This window comes from Rhamphochromis sp. 'chilingali' (assembly GCF_963969265.1).
Source record: "Rhamphochromis sp. 'chilingali' genome assembly, chromosome: 15".
Lineage (NCBI taxonomy): Eukaryota > Metazoa > Chordata > Actinopteri > Cichliformes > Cichlidae > Rhamphochromis > Rhamphochromis sp. 'chilingali'.
Genome location: NC_137942.1, coordinates 4,384,037 through 4,401,942, shown reverse-complemented (window position 1 = coordinate 4,401,942; position 17,906 = coordinate 4,384,037). Strand labels below are relative to the sequence as shown.

Genomic DNA, 17,906 nt, shown 5'->3' with positions numbered 1-17,906 from the left:
CTTATTCCCTGTGTCATTTCACTTTATTTATTATGGTTTAACTTGTATACTTATATGTTCTGATTTGATTGTATGACTTCAATATTTGGCTTGATGGCAACATCTGGTGGAAATGTTGTGTCAATAGTCCACTTGGAAATCCCCTTACTGATAAAAATGCTGATGTGTCAAATACTTATTTTCCCCGCTGTAAGCCCTGTGTTTCTCTATGTCAGTGTCGCGATCTACCGTTTATTTTGCTGTGTGTTTTGCCAGTCCACCGGTGTTAGTTTATTTTGAGTTTTTTCCAGTTATGTTATGTTTGCGTTCAGCATTAAAGCTGTTTTGGATTAAGTTTGTCTCTGGAGTCTGCACCTTGGGTCCTATCCCTGTCCGCACACAGCCATGGTTATGTGGAAGGTTACTTAACAGTAACCTTCCACATAACCATACACTCTTAAAACATAAAAAAGGTTATATCGTAAATTACGACGTTGATTTCGTAGAAGTCTAAATCAGGAATAACATGGAATGATCCACCCACTTCTCACCAAACACTCTGTCATCCTTTCCACTCACCATTCAGACTATTACGCCCCTGAGCGAAATAGAGGTCATTGGTTAATGAAGACAACAGGACCAAATCATCCACGGAGACAAATTCCCGAGACCACCACCAAAACTGAAATCACCTTTCGCATTCCTCTGCTGCTGCCTGCCCTGGCAAAATCCAGCAAACATCGGGAATGAATGTCTGTGAAGGTTCTCAGTCATCCAGGTCATCATAGTCTAAGGAACTTGGAAAGAAAAGCGTCTGGACTTCTTTTAGTCGCTTGAAGACGTTTCACGTCTCATCCGAGAAGCTTCTTCAGTTCTAAGGGTCCAATTGGTGGGGAGTCTCAGATTTAAACCCTGTGGGAGTTTCCCCCCCAAAGAGGGACAAAGGACCCCCTGATGATCCTCTACCTAATCCCATGAGCCAAGGTGTGAAAGCAGGTGTGGGTCCTAATCAGCCAGGGTTTCGGGTGAGCTCATTGTGAAACCTGGCCCCACCCTATCATGTGATTTCCTGAGGTCAGATGGCCCAGGATGTGAGTGGCCGTCTGGGGAGGGAATGAATCTGACAATTCGATCCCATTTTTTTATTTAATCTTCCAGTTATTTTTTAATTTAAACTGAAAATAATCTTGTCCATAAAATATGAAAAAAGTCCATTACTACTCACAGCTCTGAAACTTTGTCAAAGTAGATCTGCCATTCAAAGAGTTTCAGTGTATTTTAAGAACAGACAAAGTATGTACAGTCTTATAAATATAACTACTGCTATTTAAAAAAAAAAAAAAAGATTTATCGGCCCTGTAAAACCAACTACATATGTCACTAAAACATGTTTTTTTCTTCTTTTTGTTCTTTTTGTTCTTCTTTTTTTTGTCTACAAGTGTGACCTTATACAACTGTGTGGGACGCGTTGGTCAACATATGGGGAAAAAAGTGATGTTGTTCATAAAGTTCATGTGTGGGCTTAAAGCTGAGGATCAGAAGTGTTGGCAATCTTTTTCTGCCAATGTTCAGAACGAAATCAACATTACTTGAATAAATCAGGGACTCGTGGCTCAACATGAATATTTAACATCTTTATTTGTACCTCCTTTCCTTAGAACTCAGTAGGAAGTCTGATACCCTAAGGGTGCTGCTGCCGCCGCCTTTCTGAAGCCTAAGAGAGGGGTTATGAAGGCTTCTCCTAAGGGCTCGGGGAGTCAGACGAACTTAATAAACTCGCAGCCTGAGATCCAATTCTGGCTTTAGATGTCAATCTCAGAAGCTGAAGGAAAAAAAAAACATTTTGTTTTTCGCATCTTTCAGCTACATGATCAAAGCCGCTTCCAGACTTGTACTTCTTTACATAAATTTCGAGGCAATTTAAAAACTTGGACTCGTGTTTCGATTTGCAGTCACATGGATTAACTGGAAGGATGCAATATGAAAGCCTGAATTTTGATCAAGTGCAGTTTGTTTGCTTATTTAAGAGACTGATGATCAGCTGAGTGTTTTACTGATTGGTTGACAAATCTATTTAACTTGTTTAAGCTAACATAGCAGATCTCTCAAGAAGGAGGAACATGGGTAGACTATAGGCTCATTATCAATGATGCAGATAAAAGGCCTGGATTTGATTTCAGGTGTGGTGCTTGCATTTGGAAGATTTTGCTGTGAACACTCGACATGCAGTCAAAGCTCTCCATGCAGGATGAAACAAGTCATCTTTAAGCTGAAAATAACAGAAAGAAAGAAAATCCATCCAAGAAAGGCTACAATAGTTGGATTGGCAAAATTTACAGTTTGGTACATCTTGAGAAAGAAAGAAACCACTGGTGAACTCAGGAATGCAAAAAGACCTGGAAGTCCACAAAAGACAACAGTGGTGGATGATCGCAGAATCATTTCTATGATAATGAACTCCTTCACAACGGCCAACCAAGTGAACATCACTCTCCAGGATGTAGTGTAGGTATATCAATATTCAAGTCTACCATAAAGAGAAGCCTGCATGTAAATATGGAGGGTTCACTGCATGCTGCAAGTCACTCATAAGCCCCAAGAATAGAAAAGCTAGATTGGACTTCTAAAAATCTAAAAACGCCAGCACAATTCTGGAAAACCATTCTTTGGAAAGATGAAACCAAGATCAACCTCTACCAGAATGATGGCAACAAAAAGTCTGGAGAAGGTGTGGAACAGCTCACGATCCAAAGCACACCACATCATCAGTGAAACATGGCGGAGCAGTGTGATGGCTTGGAAGTACATTGCTGCCAGTGGTACAGAGACACTAGTGTTTATTGATGATGAGACACAGGACAGAAGCAACCGGATAACTTCAGAACTGTTCAAAGATTCAATGTCTGCTCAAATCCAGCTAGATGCAGTCAAACTGATTGGGCATGTTTCATACTACAGATGAACAATGACCCAAAACATACAGCAAATGAAAGCCGCTGAATTAAAGGCCTGGCAGAGGATTAAAAAGGAAGAAACCCAGAATTTTCATTTAAAATTAATTTTGGTAATGTAAAGAACCAAAATTAGAAAAAAATGGCCTCTGTCCAAATATTTATGAACCAAACTGTATTTAAGCTGGACACTAAGGAAGGAGAAAAGGACTTGAATCAATTCATTAGGCAGACACATCGAACCGGAAAGGATGTGCAGTAGGTTAGGATGATCAAGGATTGAGATGGAAATGTACTAACAACTGAAGAAAGTGTGCTGACAAGGTGGAGAACTTTGAGGAGCTGATTGTAGAGAATAAGAGTCAGAGGAGGATGAATGAAGATAGTGAACCAGGAAGTGCAAACAATAAGTAAGGAGGACGTGAGGGCTGGAGTGGATGAACATACATCCAATGAAAGGTGGATTGTCCAGATGACATAGCTGTGAACGTATGGAGATGTCTAGGAGAGAAGACAGTGGACTTTTTAACCACTGAAATCAAAAAGTCCACAACAATCAGTGTAATGGTACTGATGTTTAAGAACAGGGTTGAAGTGCAGAGCTGTAGTAACTACAGAGGAATAAAGCTGATGAGCTATACCATGAGGATATGGGAAAGAGTTGTTGAAGGAGAGAGGTTCTCCTTATGAGAATTTCGGAAGGAGCTTCATTGTGTTTTTGAGGATCCAGAGAAAGTATATGATAAGGTGTCAAATGAGGAACTGTGGTGCTGCATGAGGAAGTCTGGAGTGGCAGAGAAGTATGTGAGGGTGGTGAAGGACATGTATGCATAGAGACAACGGTGAGGTAGGTGGTAGGAGTGACAGATGGGTTCAAGGTGGGGGGGATAACATCAAGTATCAGCTCTGAGCCCCTTCTTGTTGCAATGGACAGGTTGACAGATGAGGTCAGACAGAAGTCTCTGGGGAGAGTGACTGACAGATGCCATGTTGACCTGTAGTGAGAGTGGGGAGCAGGTGGAAGGGGGCCTGGAAGAGTCAGTCCAACTATAATTTCTTATGTAAAGAGTTTATTTTAAAATATGCTCATTTCATTAAAAATATACTATATTTCTTCATGACTGAACTTTTATTTAAAAGGTGCATAACCATGACAACCTTTTTTCATGACTGGAGTAAACCAGCAATGTTAAATATTTTATCTGTACATCTCTACAAGAAAGGGGAAAGAAAACCCACCACAATCTGTTTAAATGTAGTGAGATATCATAATGTTACCAGAGATAATTTACTCTCCTCTTAAAAGGCAATTCTGCCTGAAATGAGGCTGTGGATTGTGCTTGTTAGCTACCCACCTGTGGTGACTCTGTGTGTGTGTGTTTGACTCATTTGTGGGCAGACGATGGCATCAGTTTGCTATTATTTTGCAAATGCATCTCAATTAACTTCAAGGATCACATTTTCAATAAAATGAGTGTTTGACTCCTTTAGATTTGAAATGCAAAGCAAAAGAAAAAAATCAAATACCAGGAAAAGATCGAGCATTTTACATCTTGAGTGGTTTCACATGATGGAGACGTGATGCGTTTTCTACTCTTTCACAATAAATGGTGGAAATCAAGTTGGCTGGTAATCACACTCAGACTGTCATAAACACAGTAGGGAACTTCTTTTTCCTTTTTTTTTTACAGGAGAAAAAGGAAAGTGTTTTCTCCCAAACGTCTTGTCAAACACTCAAACTTCACTTCACTGAGATACCGCTCTGATAATGATCTCACCAAAGATACCAGTATCATAAATGAGAGCTCCATATTTAGGTCTAAAATCCCAAAATGTGGCTGAAACAAAATGAAACAGGGTGTTTTTGTTAAGCTTGTTTATAATAATTTTTAATAGCAGTTAATTGTATTTACTAAAATGAGTGAAACACAGTAAAATGACTGGATTGTAAAGATTTTAAAAAAGGAGAAATTGTATATTTTTTGCTTGTTTACATCAAGGTCTAAGGTCTGTATTTAGTTATTTAGAGTATGTACTGTATTTAGAGTTTGGTTATTGTGTTATGTAGAGTTCTTCTAAAAGCAGTAACCACACAGGAACATAGATGATGGTGAGTATAACTAGATGGGTAGATAAGTAGTTACAATCTTTTCTTTATTGATTTTTTTTTATCCAAAAATGCTAAAAAGTTCTTAAATGCAATATTAGCTTTCGTTTTCCTTGTTCTTCCATTATAGTAAAAACATCTGTGTTTGCCCTTAAACTATAGAAATGCATATTGTAATGTATTTTTAATCTATTTTTTAGCTGAACAAAAGCATAAATAACTGGCCGGTTAATCAGAAATACACACAAGCTGCAGGACTAAAATATATGTATGTAAATGAGAGTACAGAGCAAGCAAAGAGATGCGGCTGTTATGAGAATCTCATCTGCGTTTCCTAACAAAGTGCCTTTGAACGAAGTCACTAAAGCTGCCTGAAGGATTCAGAAGCCGACTGCCCTTTTGTTACACAGTACCTGTGCAAAATCATGGATAAACCCAGGAAACAGAATGAGTAGCTCATTAAAATGCATTTGCCTGCAGGAGAGAAGACCATTGCATGGAAATGGCTGCAGCCAAATGCTCCCAACAGGTGACGACTGGACTCTCAATGAGATAAACTAGATGTAGAAAATGACCTTTAGTATAAGACCATAACAGAAAATGTAAAATATTGGGAATTTTGGACTAAATATGCTACTAGTGCCTAAAAGAAGTAACTCATTATGTTTCTGCCTCATTTCATTGTCAAATATAGATGCCTCTCACTTATATTTGACAGTGAGGAGCAGTTTGCACTGAATGTGAACTACCTCAGAAAAGCACAGAATCCCTTTTTAAACAAGAATCGCTGTAAGATACAGAGATTTTAATCTTTTTTTTCTTTTCATGATACCAAATAAGCTTAAATATGCAAGGTATTTGTGAAGTAATACATCGCTCACAAGTAGTTCTTCCATCTCCCCTGCAATATTGAAATACATCCTGATAAAACCATTTTTTTAAAAAGGACTTTTTCACTGGATGCTGTTGGCAGTGGTGAGAGCCAGCTGCGTAGGCTAAGCTTAAATTAGGTTTAAATGAAGCTTTACTGCATAAAGTCCTTCGAGTGCACAAAAGACACAAAGATGCACAAAAAGACTACACACAAAAACTCAGAATAGCTAAAAATACAAAATAAACCACAGGGGGGGAAAAACTAATGACCTAAACTACAGAAAAAAATAAAACTATCAGAGAGAGCACAGAAAGAGACTAAAAGAATTAACAACTGCAGGATCAAAGAAACTGGCCACAAAAACAAATAAAACTACTAAAAGCATCACCAAAATTAATTTTAAAAAAGATTAACAAAAACACTAAAAACAAAATAAGAACCACACAAACAAAAACTGACCACAAGCATGTGACTAGAAATACCACAAAAAATCATTATAGAATCATCAAAGAAGGCAAAAATAACTCACAAACAGCTCAAAAATACAATTAAAGAGATGCAAAAATTTCTAAAAGAGACACACAATCCAAAGAAAACTAAAACCAGCAGAGGAAGAAGAAAATGGCCACAGCCTTCACAATCATTCCGTGACTCATTCAGTCTGGGGAGGGGGGGGGTCAGCCTTCTTAGTGGGGTGGGTACCTTTTACATGTGTGTACGGAGGGGGTGCTTTTGTCTCACAATCTGCCTATGGCTGCTGTAGCTGAAAGGTTTCCGACTGTAGTAGAATCTTTAAAGTTGCTGATTTGGCATTTATTGCAGTGAAAAAATGGTCTAAATATTGAAAAGCGTGCAGTTTGTTGTGTGAAGAATTTGTGCCTTTAATTTTAATTCATTCAGAACTTCCTAAACATGTCTGTAAGGGTTATTTAAAAGCATTTAACGGAAAACTCTCGTTAACCATAAATCATCTGAATGTACAGGTGAGCTAACAGATCATCATCAGCTGTCCGCACTCATTCACAGCAAACATCCATTAGTATGAACCGGTCAGGTTTACAACAGATACCCAAACTTACCTTAAAGCTGAGACTTCTCCGCACCTTCAGGACCAGACTTTTACCGGGGCTTTGCTGGATTTATCGGTGAAACAACGCGAGAAGAGCCGCTGCACTTTGCCTCCGTCGGGATGAGTTCCAGTGGCATCTCCAGCAGAGAAGCAGCCCGCTGCGCTCCTCCGTCCGCCTCCTTCTCACTTCTCCCTCCGTCTGCTCCGGACAGACTGATGCATTCAGAGTCCCCACCGCAACATTATGAACAGCGCAGGTCGCACGGTCTCTAGCTTGTAACTAGGTAACAGCTCTGCTGCCGCACACAGTCAAATAGGAGGTGTTAAAATCCTTTGGTGTGTGCGTGTGTGTGTCGTTCCCGTGTGTGCACACTCTGTGAATGTGACTGTAGTAGCGCAGGTATCATTTCAAAGCCTAAAGAACCATTAAAAAGAGCAGGTGTGGTCTATGATACTTTAAATTAAACACTTTAGCTAGAAAGCTGCCAGTCGGGCATATAAGTACCTCCCTCTACTCTAAATAACAGTCAGCCTGCACTCTGAAAATTGAGGACCTTACAGAAAAGATGACATAACGGGAGATATGTCTTATCATCCCCCAAAATATCACAAAGAACATAAAAGAAGGCAGGAAAAAGCCATAAGAAATGACAAGTACAACACAAAACTATACAGAATGATGGAAAACAGAAAAGCGGATTTAAGAAATCAAAATCAAAAAGAGTAAAAAGATTAAAATTACAAAAATCCAGAGGAATGAACATCAGAATTAGGGCTGGGAATCGTCACTGATTTCTAGAATCGATTCGATCCACGATTCGATTCAATTCGATTCGATTCGATTTTGAATCAGTCCGAAATATTATTATATGAACCATAATATATATAAAATTATGATAATTCACCTTGTATATGTACTGTCAAAAGAACCCTCTAAGCCTTGTGAATGAATTACATAAATTTCAAAATTAAGAACAGATACTAAAGCAGTTAAATAATGTAATTTTTAATTAACATTAGTATATATATTTTTTCATACATACATTTCAAGTGGATCAGGGATCCAGTGCAAATAGAACACATCTTTTGTAAACATCAGTAAAACCTCAGAGAAATAGTTTTGCTGTTAGTGTCTCACACAGCTTTTCTGAAATCCACTATTGTGTTTTGGAGACACACAGTATAACACAGCATGTACAAGTGAACTGACAGAAACTGACCGATCAGAAAATGAAAAACTGCCTTTTAAAATACTTCAAAAAATGAAAACATATTGAACAGTATTGTAAAACCTCTGTGAAACTAATGCAATTTAGCCTTATTTATAACTACCCTCTCACTTCTTTGAGACTGTAAGGTTTTTCTGCAAGAAGAGAAGCTGGTCTACATGTTGTGGAGTCAGGCAGCTCCTTTGTGCGGTAACAATGTCACCAGCAGTTGAAAACACTCGTTCAGAAGGAACACTGGTCCCAGGTATGGAAAGATACTGCTTTGCTTGTAGAGCCAAGAGAGGATACTCCCTTTCATGGTCCCTCCACCAGATCAAAGGATCCTCAGAAAGTGCAACAGGCTCAACGTCCCTGTATCGATTCACTTCTTCCTTTGCCTTCTGAGTTGGTGTTTTCTGTGGTGCTGTGGTTTTTGTTGAGTAGGCTGGCCCAAGGAGAAAAATTAATGCAGAGTCCTTTGACCTCTTAATTGGAGGGGCATAATCCACTTCATCAACACCACCAAGAGAGATGTCAGGGACAGTTTCCTCAGATGTGTCACCATCAGACTGTCGCTGTAGAAAAATGAAAACTTAATTAATAAAGAAATTACTATTTATATTCTAACTCGAGTAGTGCAAAAAAACCAATAATTTTTTGTTTTTGTTTCTGTAACTCACAATAGCTCTGTCCACGTTCTCCAAACCTGCTGCTTCCAACACCAACTGAGAGAATGTGTTGTTACAGGTCTCTTTGGACAAGAATGGCAGGGCCTTAAAGCGAGGATCTAATGCTGATGCAATGTAGAGCTTGTCCTTTAGGGCCACATATCTTGAAAAGAGATTTTGCACATTTAACTCAGTTTATTATGTTGGATATACATGTGCATGGTTACATACACTCATGCAAGATCAGAAACATTAATATACGACTTTGTTTCCATAATTTATATATAAACATCTATAGATAGATAGATATAAAATCAAAAGGCCTATTACTAGACAAGAGGGCTTAACTAACATTTTTATAATATATAGATTTTTTCACTATAATAAGAATTTTCATGTAATACATGCATCCATACAGTTACACTCATTCATGGCATATACACACAATTCATAAACATACCTTGACTTCAAGTTGTCGTATACAGCAGTCTTGAGGTCTTTAATCAGTGAGGAGTCATGAGAGACACTGATCATCTTCTCCAGCAGCTGTGCATGCAGAGGTGCAATGATGGAAAGGGTCGGGGACTTTTCTTCAGACATAACCAGTGTGGCTGCTTTCAGCGGCTTCAAAGCTTTCACTATATCTTCTCCATCAGTTATGTCAGCCTCTGTAAGACTACAGAGATTACTGTCACTTCTCCTCACTTCAGGTGAGAGTAGAGCTGCAGAGATTGCTGGTTGTTGCTCTAGGAAGCGTTCCAGCATCTCCAATGTGCTGTTCCATCTGGTCACCCCATCAGTCACCAGCTTATGGGCAGGTAGATTCAGTATCTTTTGCTTCTCTTTAAGCTTGCGACTTGCAACAGTGCTGCGATGAAAAAAGGATGCTATGCGTCTCACTCGGCCAAGCAGCTGAGCAACAGCTGGAACTTTCAGTCCTGCTTGTGAAGCTAAATTGAGTGTGTGGGCAAAACAACCAATGTGCAACCAGCCCGTTATTTCTACAGCTCGCACCATATTTGCAGCATTGTCAGTTACGATGACTGGATTTTTGTTTGTAAGCTCCCATTCTTCGATTGCTTTGAACATAATTTCAGATAAATTAGCTGCTGTGTGGCTTGCTTCGGTGGTTCTTGTCTGTAAGACATGAGACACGAGTCTCCACTCCTGGTCGATATGGTGTGAGGTGATAGTCAGGTAGTTATCTGTTGCTCTGGATGTCCAGCTGTCACAGGTTATAGCGACTCTCTCTGCTGACTTGAGTGAGGCTGTAACATCGTGTTTCACTTTTTCATACATGTTTGGGATTACCACTTCACTCAAATGTTTGCGTGATGGTAAAACATAGCGTGGTTCTAGCGTATTAATGAGGTTTTGGAAGCCATCATTTTCAACAACGCTGTACGGACGTATATCTTTACATATGAAAGTTGCCACAGACTGGGTTATTTTTTGGGCACGTGGAGAAGTGGATGCCAACTTCATTGCAAATGCCTTTTCGAGTGAGCGTTGCTTGGTGTCGGCCGTTTTTGCTAGCGGGATATCTGGATGATGCCTCGTTAAATGATTTCTGAGATTTGTGGTATTTCCACAGTGCTTTACCTCCATTTTGCACATCTTACATACGGCTTTGCTTTTGTCCGGCTCTTCACTGTCTTCACAGTTCTTAAATCCAAAGTGTTGCCAGACATCTGCCTTTAGGCTCGGTGGCACATTCCCGGGAGTAGCCATGATGGTTCATGCGTCCAGGTCACTTAACTCTCGCGTGACTTCCTCATGTTAACCGCTTGCAAGTTTCATACGCGGCAAACTACATATGTATAAAAAAAAATCGATTTCCGGATTTAATGAATCGATATCGTTTTATTCCAGTTAGAATCGATTTTAATCGATGAATCGATTTTTTAAACCCACCCCTAATCAGAATCTAACAAAATGATAAATAGCCTTCAGTTGGGTTCAGAATTGGTTGGACAAAGACATTTGTCGTTTACTTTTGTACAGCATAAAAGCTTTTAACTCCAACAACCCATATGTAAATGAAGTGCAGACTTTCCACTTTAGTTCAAGGGGCTTTATAAAACCACAATATTAACTCTTCAGGAATTGCAGCAATGTTTATACAGGTTCTTAAAATGAATTAGACAAACTAATATAATTTTATAATGAGGAGTGTCCTTAATACTTGTATGGAAATCCTTTGCGGTCACTAATTGCCTGAAGTGTGGAATCCATGGACTTGAAATGCTCTGTCAGGCCTTTACTACAGCCACCTTCAGTTGCTGCTTGTTTGTGGATGTTTCTGTGTTTAGATTTGCATTTATGAAGTGAAGAGCTGCTCTGCTGGGTTCAGATCAGGTGACTGACTTGGCTGCTGAAGAATATCCAAATTCTTTGCCTTACGAAACTCCAGGATTGCTTTTGCAGTGTGGTTTGGGTCATTATCCATTTACACTATGATGTTTTGCAGAATTTGGATGAATCCAAGCAGAGAGTACACGTCAGAGTTTATTGCATTTCTTTTATCAGCAGTCAGTAAACGTTAGTGGTGTAGTTCATCTGGCAGCCGTACATGGCCATATCGTAACATTGCCTCCACCATGATTAACAGTTCATGCAGATCATGAGCTGCTTCCCACATTAGTTCTCTTTATGCCTGGTACAGTCTAATCAAATCTTGGATTAGATGTTTTCTAGTAAAGTCTAACCCGACCCTTCTGGACTTGAGTGTAAGTAGTGGTTTTCACCCTGATCTCTGTTATTTCCATTAAAGGTTTTTCTTCATTGAAGACTTTGACAATGACACCCCGACTCCCTCAAGTGTTCTTGACTTGATTGGATGCTGTCATGCTGTTTTTCTTAACCATGGAAATAATTCTGTCACCATCAATTTAAATTGTCTTCTGTGGTCTTTAAGGCTCTTTTCTAAATGTACCAGATTGTTGATTTGGCCACTCCTGAAGATTTTTGCTGTCTCTGTGATAGGTTACTTCTAATAATGGCCTCCCTCACAGGTCTCACCTGGCCACAAAACTGCTGGTCAGTCAACCTTTTGATCTAAAGCTGAAAGTCTGCACATCACTTTTACCTTGATTGGTTGATTTAAACCCATCGTGATGTACAGTTGCGGTTCGACCCAGCATTTTGGAGTTGTTATGTTTTGGCTTTGAATAATGGATTATTCCTGTATACTGGTGGTGGTGGTGATGATTATGATGATGATAGATTATTATTATTAGAGTTCCATGTTTCTGTTTATATGTGTTTCAGGATTTGTGTCTCATGTTTAGCATTTAGGTTCCATGTGTTATATTCAGTCTGTCTCTCAGTGTCAAGTCTGCGTCTTTGTGTAGTGAGGTCTTGTTTCCTGTTTTATTGTGAAGGTCTGCGTCTCTTGTGAATGTGTTCAGTTTTACCTCTTGTCTCGTCTCGTTAATTGCTCCCAGCTGTGTCCACCACCTGTGTGTAATCTCCCTGTGTTTCTTTGTGTGTATTTAAGTCGTGTCTTCTGTTATTGTAGTTGCTGGTCTGTCTGTGTATCCACCATGTCGCACCTGTGTGTTCTCCCTGCTGTCCAGCTTCATTCTCCTCTGCTTGTTCTCGTTCAGGTTCGTGCTCTGTAGTTTAGTATAGTTTAGTTTGCCATTTTTTTCCCTGTGCTGTGTATTCAATAAACCACTTTCACAACTTTACAAGTGCCTGCAATTGGATCCTCCTTTATCATGGGTGGCTGTAGCTCAGGTGGCAGAGCAGGTCAGCCACTAATCAGAAGACCGGTGGTTCAATCCCAGGTTGCCTCCTGGCTGCATGCCAAATATCCTTGGGCATGATACTAACCCCACGTTTGCCATACTGGTGGTGGTCAGAGGGCCCGGTGGCGCCAGTGTCCGGCAGCCTCGCCTCTGTCAGTGCGCCCCAGGGCAGCTGTGGCTACAATGTAGCTTGCCGTTGCCAGTGTGTGAATGTATGGGTGAATGACTGAATGTAGTGTAAAGCGCTTTGGGGTCATTAGGGACTGAGTAAAGCGCTATACAAATGCGCTTTACCATTTATCATCTCCACACGGCTCACTCCGCTCGCCATGACAGTTGGTTTTGGACAGAATTAACAGTTTCACAGCATTTTCTCACACATTCAACACAAAAATATTCAAAACACACACACACACTTCAATGTTTATACATTTTTCTTGTTACTGTTTTGTCATCACATCTCGTCCTTATGTTTGTCCTTTTTTCGTTCCAATGTAAAGTTGTTGTTTTTTTAAATCAGAAACAAAAGTCAACCAAACAGACACACAAACCAGCTACAAGTACTGAAAAATCACCCAAAAAAATCTACAAAAACTGACAGAAGATCAACAAAAAAATACGAAAACTACAAAAAGAAAACCTCACCCCAAAATAAGTAAAACAAGAGCACAACATTATTCACTTAAAAAGCTGATACTTTCTTTGTGACAGCAACTAAAAACTAAGGTAAGAACATAACAAAACAGCTTAATAATAAGTAGAACACTCACAGTTCAGTGAAATACAAATGTGCTGTGAGGGTTCAGAAAGGCGCTGTTGCCATAAGAGGACAGATTTTCTCTGGAAGACACAGATTTTGCACTGTGAAGATTTACTGCATGAGGTATGAAAGCTTGGCGGTTTCTGTCCTTGTGGAAGCAGAGATGAATCAGTGTGTGAGAGAAATTATTGCACCTTTAGTGATAAGATGAAATCTCTACTAACAGATATCTGAATATGATTATGCACAATTAACCAATCCCATTTAAGCAGGCTTTGACTGCATACAGAGAAACAGTCCATGTGGTTAAGGGTGATGCAATGACTGTTAAGCTATCAAAAACATTCAGATAAACCAGTAAAACATACTGAAAGCAAAAATATATATAAACAGAGGTAAAGCAAACACAAAGAAGTAAAAACAGATGGAATGCAAATAAAAAATAGACTCACAATAGCCACAAATACAATATTTTAAAAGAGACTGCTAACATCTAAGAGATTTAAAATGACTACAAAGTGATACAAAACTACGAGAGAGATGGAAAATAAACACAAAATGTCTGAAAATAGGTCAAAAAAATACACACAGGGAGATGGAAATTTGTCACAAGGTGACAAAATTAAGTACAAAGTTAGAGGTTGAGCACCCTCAGAGTCAGAAACATGGTGGAGCAGCACTGCAGACTGAAAGATGATCTGCTCACTTTGTAGACATGCAGGGCTCATTCCAGTCTGACAGAAACCAGCTATTCATAATCACAGGTGACCCTATACAAATGAAAACATAATTATGAATCCTGTATCCTGTTTCTGCTAATTGATCTGCCTAAATTCAAATGCCGATCCTTTAAAATTACAGACAGTGAGATGTTAGATTTTAATCACACTTAATGAGCTGTAGTGATTCTGGCGGAGCTCAGGCCTGTTTTGATACAGAATCACTGTGATGCAAACACTACGCTGCACATATTAATATCATATGCCTGGTAGGTTTATCATAATGTACAGCCAACGCACAAAAATATATGTTTTTGGTGTGTGTGCATGTCTGTATATGTCAGGAAAAGGCACAATTTCATGCTTTTCATGTTAGTCACATTGTCCTTTTTTAGTGGTCAAGCATCAATGGACAGATAAGGCATCTTGTCTTTGCTTTTCCCGATGCACATCTTCCCTGGAAAACTGCTCAGCCATGTATCGAGTTTTTCATTTACCAGCAAATGCACATAAACTCTGGGACAAGTCTGTCTGTAGTTTCCATGAAGTGAAGTAACCTGTTTTTCCAGGTCTATTCAGCTACACGAGCATGTTCTCTGCAACAAACGTTTCAAAGGGCCAATCTCTCAACTCAGCTTCTCATTTCAGATCACACAGGGAATGGAAAATCTGTCGAGTGTTGACTATACTGCAGCTGCAAGAGTCATAACGATGCCGCAAAGGAGAGAAAAGAAATAAACGCCTCTTTCTCTGTGCATTTTTGTCACTGCTGAAAATGCTTTATGAAGAAGAAGAATCGCTTTTTGCGTTTGATGACAGTGCTTCTTTGCTGTCCTCTGTGGTTTATCCCCGAAATGTCAGGTTTCAATCAGAAGCTGGCTTTGTCTAAAAGAAAGAAAGAAAGAAAATGGGCTTTTTGCCAGCAAGACTTTCAGTTTGTAATGTTTGATATAAATTATAGAAATTTTTTATTGGATGTCTATGTCATGTAATGCTATTCTGTCACCTTCTCCCTGCATTTCACAATTACACACAAGGCGCGTTGTGGGAATCGGTTCCTTGACGGACCAGCTGTGGCAATGATAGATGCCAAAAAAATAACAAATCAATTTTAGAGACCTAGAAAGTCCACATCAGAAGACTGGAGGGATAACTGTTAGCCAGGAGACCATGGTTTACTTCCTGTTTGGACCTTTTGTTACTTGATTTGAATTCTACGTGTTGAGTCACTGGTTTTTTGCTTGGTTAGATTTAGGCAAATATAGTGGTTTGGGTTACAAAAAGGCCCTTCACAAAATGAACAGTTCACAGTGAAGAGGGATGAGTTTGGATGGACAGCGCTGATGATTAAACAGTATTCTTTGCCACCATGGCAATGAGACCAAACTGAACTATATGATTTACATTTTTATTTAAACCATTAACAACACACCTATCTGTTAGTAATTTATATCTTCAGGTGCAGGCTATGTCCCTGACACATTTCAGCACATAACAGGAGGTTGCAAGATGCTAGCAGACAGGGTATACATGGGACGTTATAACCAACTGGCCGGCATAGTATACAGAAACATCTGTGCTGAGTGGCCTAGCTAAGATCCTGTGGGACTTCCAGATACAGACAGACAAAATGGTGATGGCTAACTAATCGAACATAGTGGTGGTGGACAAGCAGAAGAAGACAGCTGTAGTGACAGATGTAGCAATATGGAATGACAGCAACATCAGAAAGAAGAAACACGAGAAGCTGGAGAAGTACCGAGGGCTCAGAGAAGAGCTCGGGAAGATGTGGAGGATGAAGGTAACAGTGGTCCCAGTGGTAATCTGAGCACTCAGTGCAGTGACCCCCAAGACTGGCTCCAGCAGATCCCAGCAAGGGCATAGATTTGGCATGGACGGAAGGGACATGTCCCCAACAATATTCAGCGATTATTGAATTGTCCCCACCAATAATTTGATCTCTTCGAGTAAAGAAAAACAAACCCGATAGAAAGAAGAAAAAAATGATCTGTCAACGTCTCGTTCATACGGAGCCCCGCAGGGGACGTGGGAGAAAAAAAAATTAAGACGGACTTTTGCGAGATCTCGCAAATCCTAAATATATGATTTAGTTTAGGACATGCCAAGATGCTCTTGAAGTATAAATGATATATCTTGTAACTTGTATCTTGTTTCTTGATTTCAGACCAGAGATATTCTCTTCAGTCCTCTTTTATGAGAGTTTCTTGCTCTTAGCTTCATCATTACACCATTCTCTGCAATTCTTTATTGATAATGGAGTGTTAGGTACAGAAATTGGAAGTTAAATGAGCTCCCAGCCCCCAAAAAGCTGAAGATAAAAGTAATAAGAAGGAATTAAATATGTTTTTATCTTCAAAGGCTTCAGAGCTACATTATTAAATTTGGGGAAATTTTAGCACTCCTCTTCCACAAAATCCTCCCACATACTAAGGCCGGTGATAATTTGGACTTGAAGTGGATCCATGTGAAATAGTACTTATTTGACAGCTGCCATGAGGTTGGGTATAAAAATACATCAGTTTCAAATTGCCATCTAATATGTTTGTCATATAATGTGTTTTCTATTGTCTGCCTTTCATTGCAGGGTTTTATTTTATTACATTTCTTACTTAATAAGCAATAGAAAAACAATAAAGCTGTCGTATGTGCATCAAATGTTCACACGATTGGTGACAATGTGGGTAAAAGAATTTTTAGACCTGCGGATAAATAAGAAAGACACCTTTTAATATAGTTTTATTGTGAGCATGTGTCCGTTTTACGGCCTGTGTGCTGGTGCTGCTTTGTTGGCACCACAGATCTCATACACCAGATTTGTCATCAACATTTTCCTTTTAGATGTATGGATTGAATGGTGCAACCGATCAACAGACCGCCAGTGCAGCTTTTTCCAGACTCCCTATAATCACTTCTTCTGTGCTTTCACAAACAGGCGGTTCTCTGAAATAAAGTGTTTCTCTCCCTCCAAGGCTACAAAAGGATGCCTTCACTCTCGTTAAAACACCCATGACAACAAGGATGATGAGCCCATCTGCTGCCGCAACAGCGCGTGAGTCTGTGTGAGTGCACATGCACGGCCAACCAGATGAAGATTCATTCCACATTTCACATACAATATATGTGTGTCCTCTGCGGTGAAAGCAGACTGTGAAAGAAAAGTGAAACCTCCACAAGAATGTGGGCCACCCAATACTGAAAGTATTATAGAGTGTGTATAAAAACACAGAGAAAAGGGCAAAATATCTGCAGAACATAACAAAAAAAATACACTAAAAACACACTTAAGGGAAGTGATCGGCCAAACATCAGAGACATGTTTTATTTATTACAACAGGATGGATATTTAGATGAGTAGTTACCCATTTGGATTTTAAATATGTGGTCAGTTTATCCACATAATGGGTATTTTGAAATCTTGGTCTGTCTGTTCAGGAAGATCAGTCTTCTTCGGTGAATGTCAAGTTTTCTTAATTTTTTACCAGCAAAGTTACAAAAATACTGTTTTTTGTGACATATGTATGCTCATCTGAAACGTGGAGAAAGTTTCATATAATGAGTTCAGCATGAAGAATGCCAAAACTCTAATTTTATAGTGTTCTAAACAATTGGGATTCACAGTTTTTTCTACCCTTGGGTCTCTGTGTTGTCAGGAAGAGCCCTTAATATGGTCATTCAGGAAGCCCCGTTTACCTGATGGGAAAAGAGCAGCCAGTCCGAAAATATTTAATTTAATGGAAATAATTAAGCTTTCAGATGGAGCATGAACTGTTACATGAACAATTATGTAGCCAGCATAGA

The 17,906-nt window shown here is 39.4% G+C and overlaps 2 protein-coding genes across 3 annotated transcripts in view; both read right to left on the bottom strand.

Annotated features, from left to right (window-relative positions):
• The window catches only part of LOC308411712 (somatostatin receptor 3), a 49,996-nt gene extending 42,825 nt beyond the window's left edge, over positions 1 to 7,171 (bottom strand). For both annotated transcript variants that reach the window (XM_080905710.1, XM_080905709.1), the window contains exon 1: positions 6,991 to 7,171. The gene's annotated coding sequence lies outside the window, so the exon portion shown is untranslated. The remainder of the gene's footprint in view (positions 1 to 6,990) is intronic.
• A 1,145-nt stretch (positions 7,172 to 8,316) lies between these two features.
• Positions 8,317 to 10,155, bottom strand: LOC308411363 (E3 SUMO-protein ligase ZBED1-like; the record flags this gene model as incomplete). Its single annotated transcript, XM_080905246.1, has 3 exons — positions 8,317 to 8,763; positions 8,869 to 9,019; positions 9,317 to 10,155. 3 exons carry the CDS (start codon positions 10,153 to 10,155, stop codon positions 8,317 to 8,319), a joined length of 1,437 nt encoding a protein of 478 aa, XP_080761372.1.
• Positions 10,156 to 17,906: the final 7,751 nt, after the last annotated feature.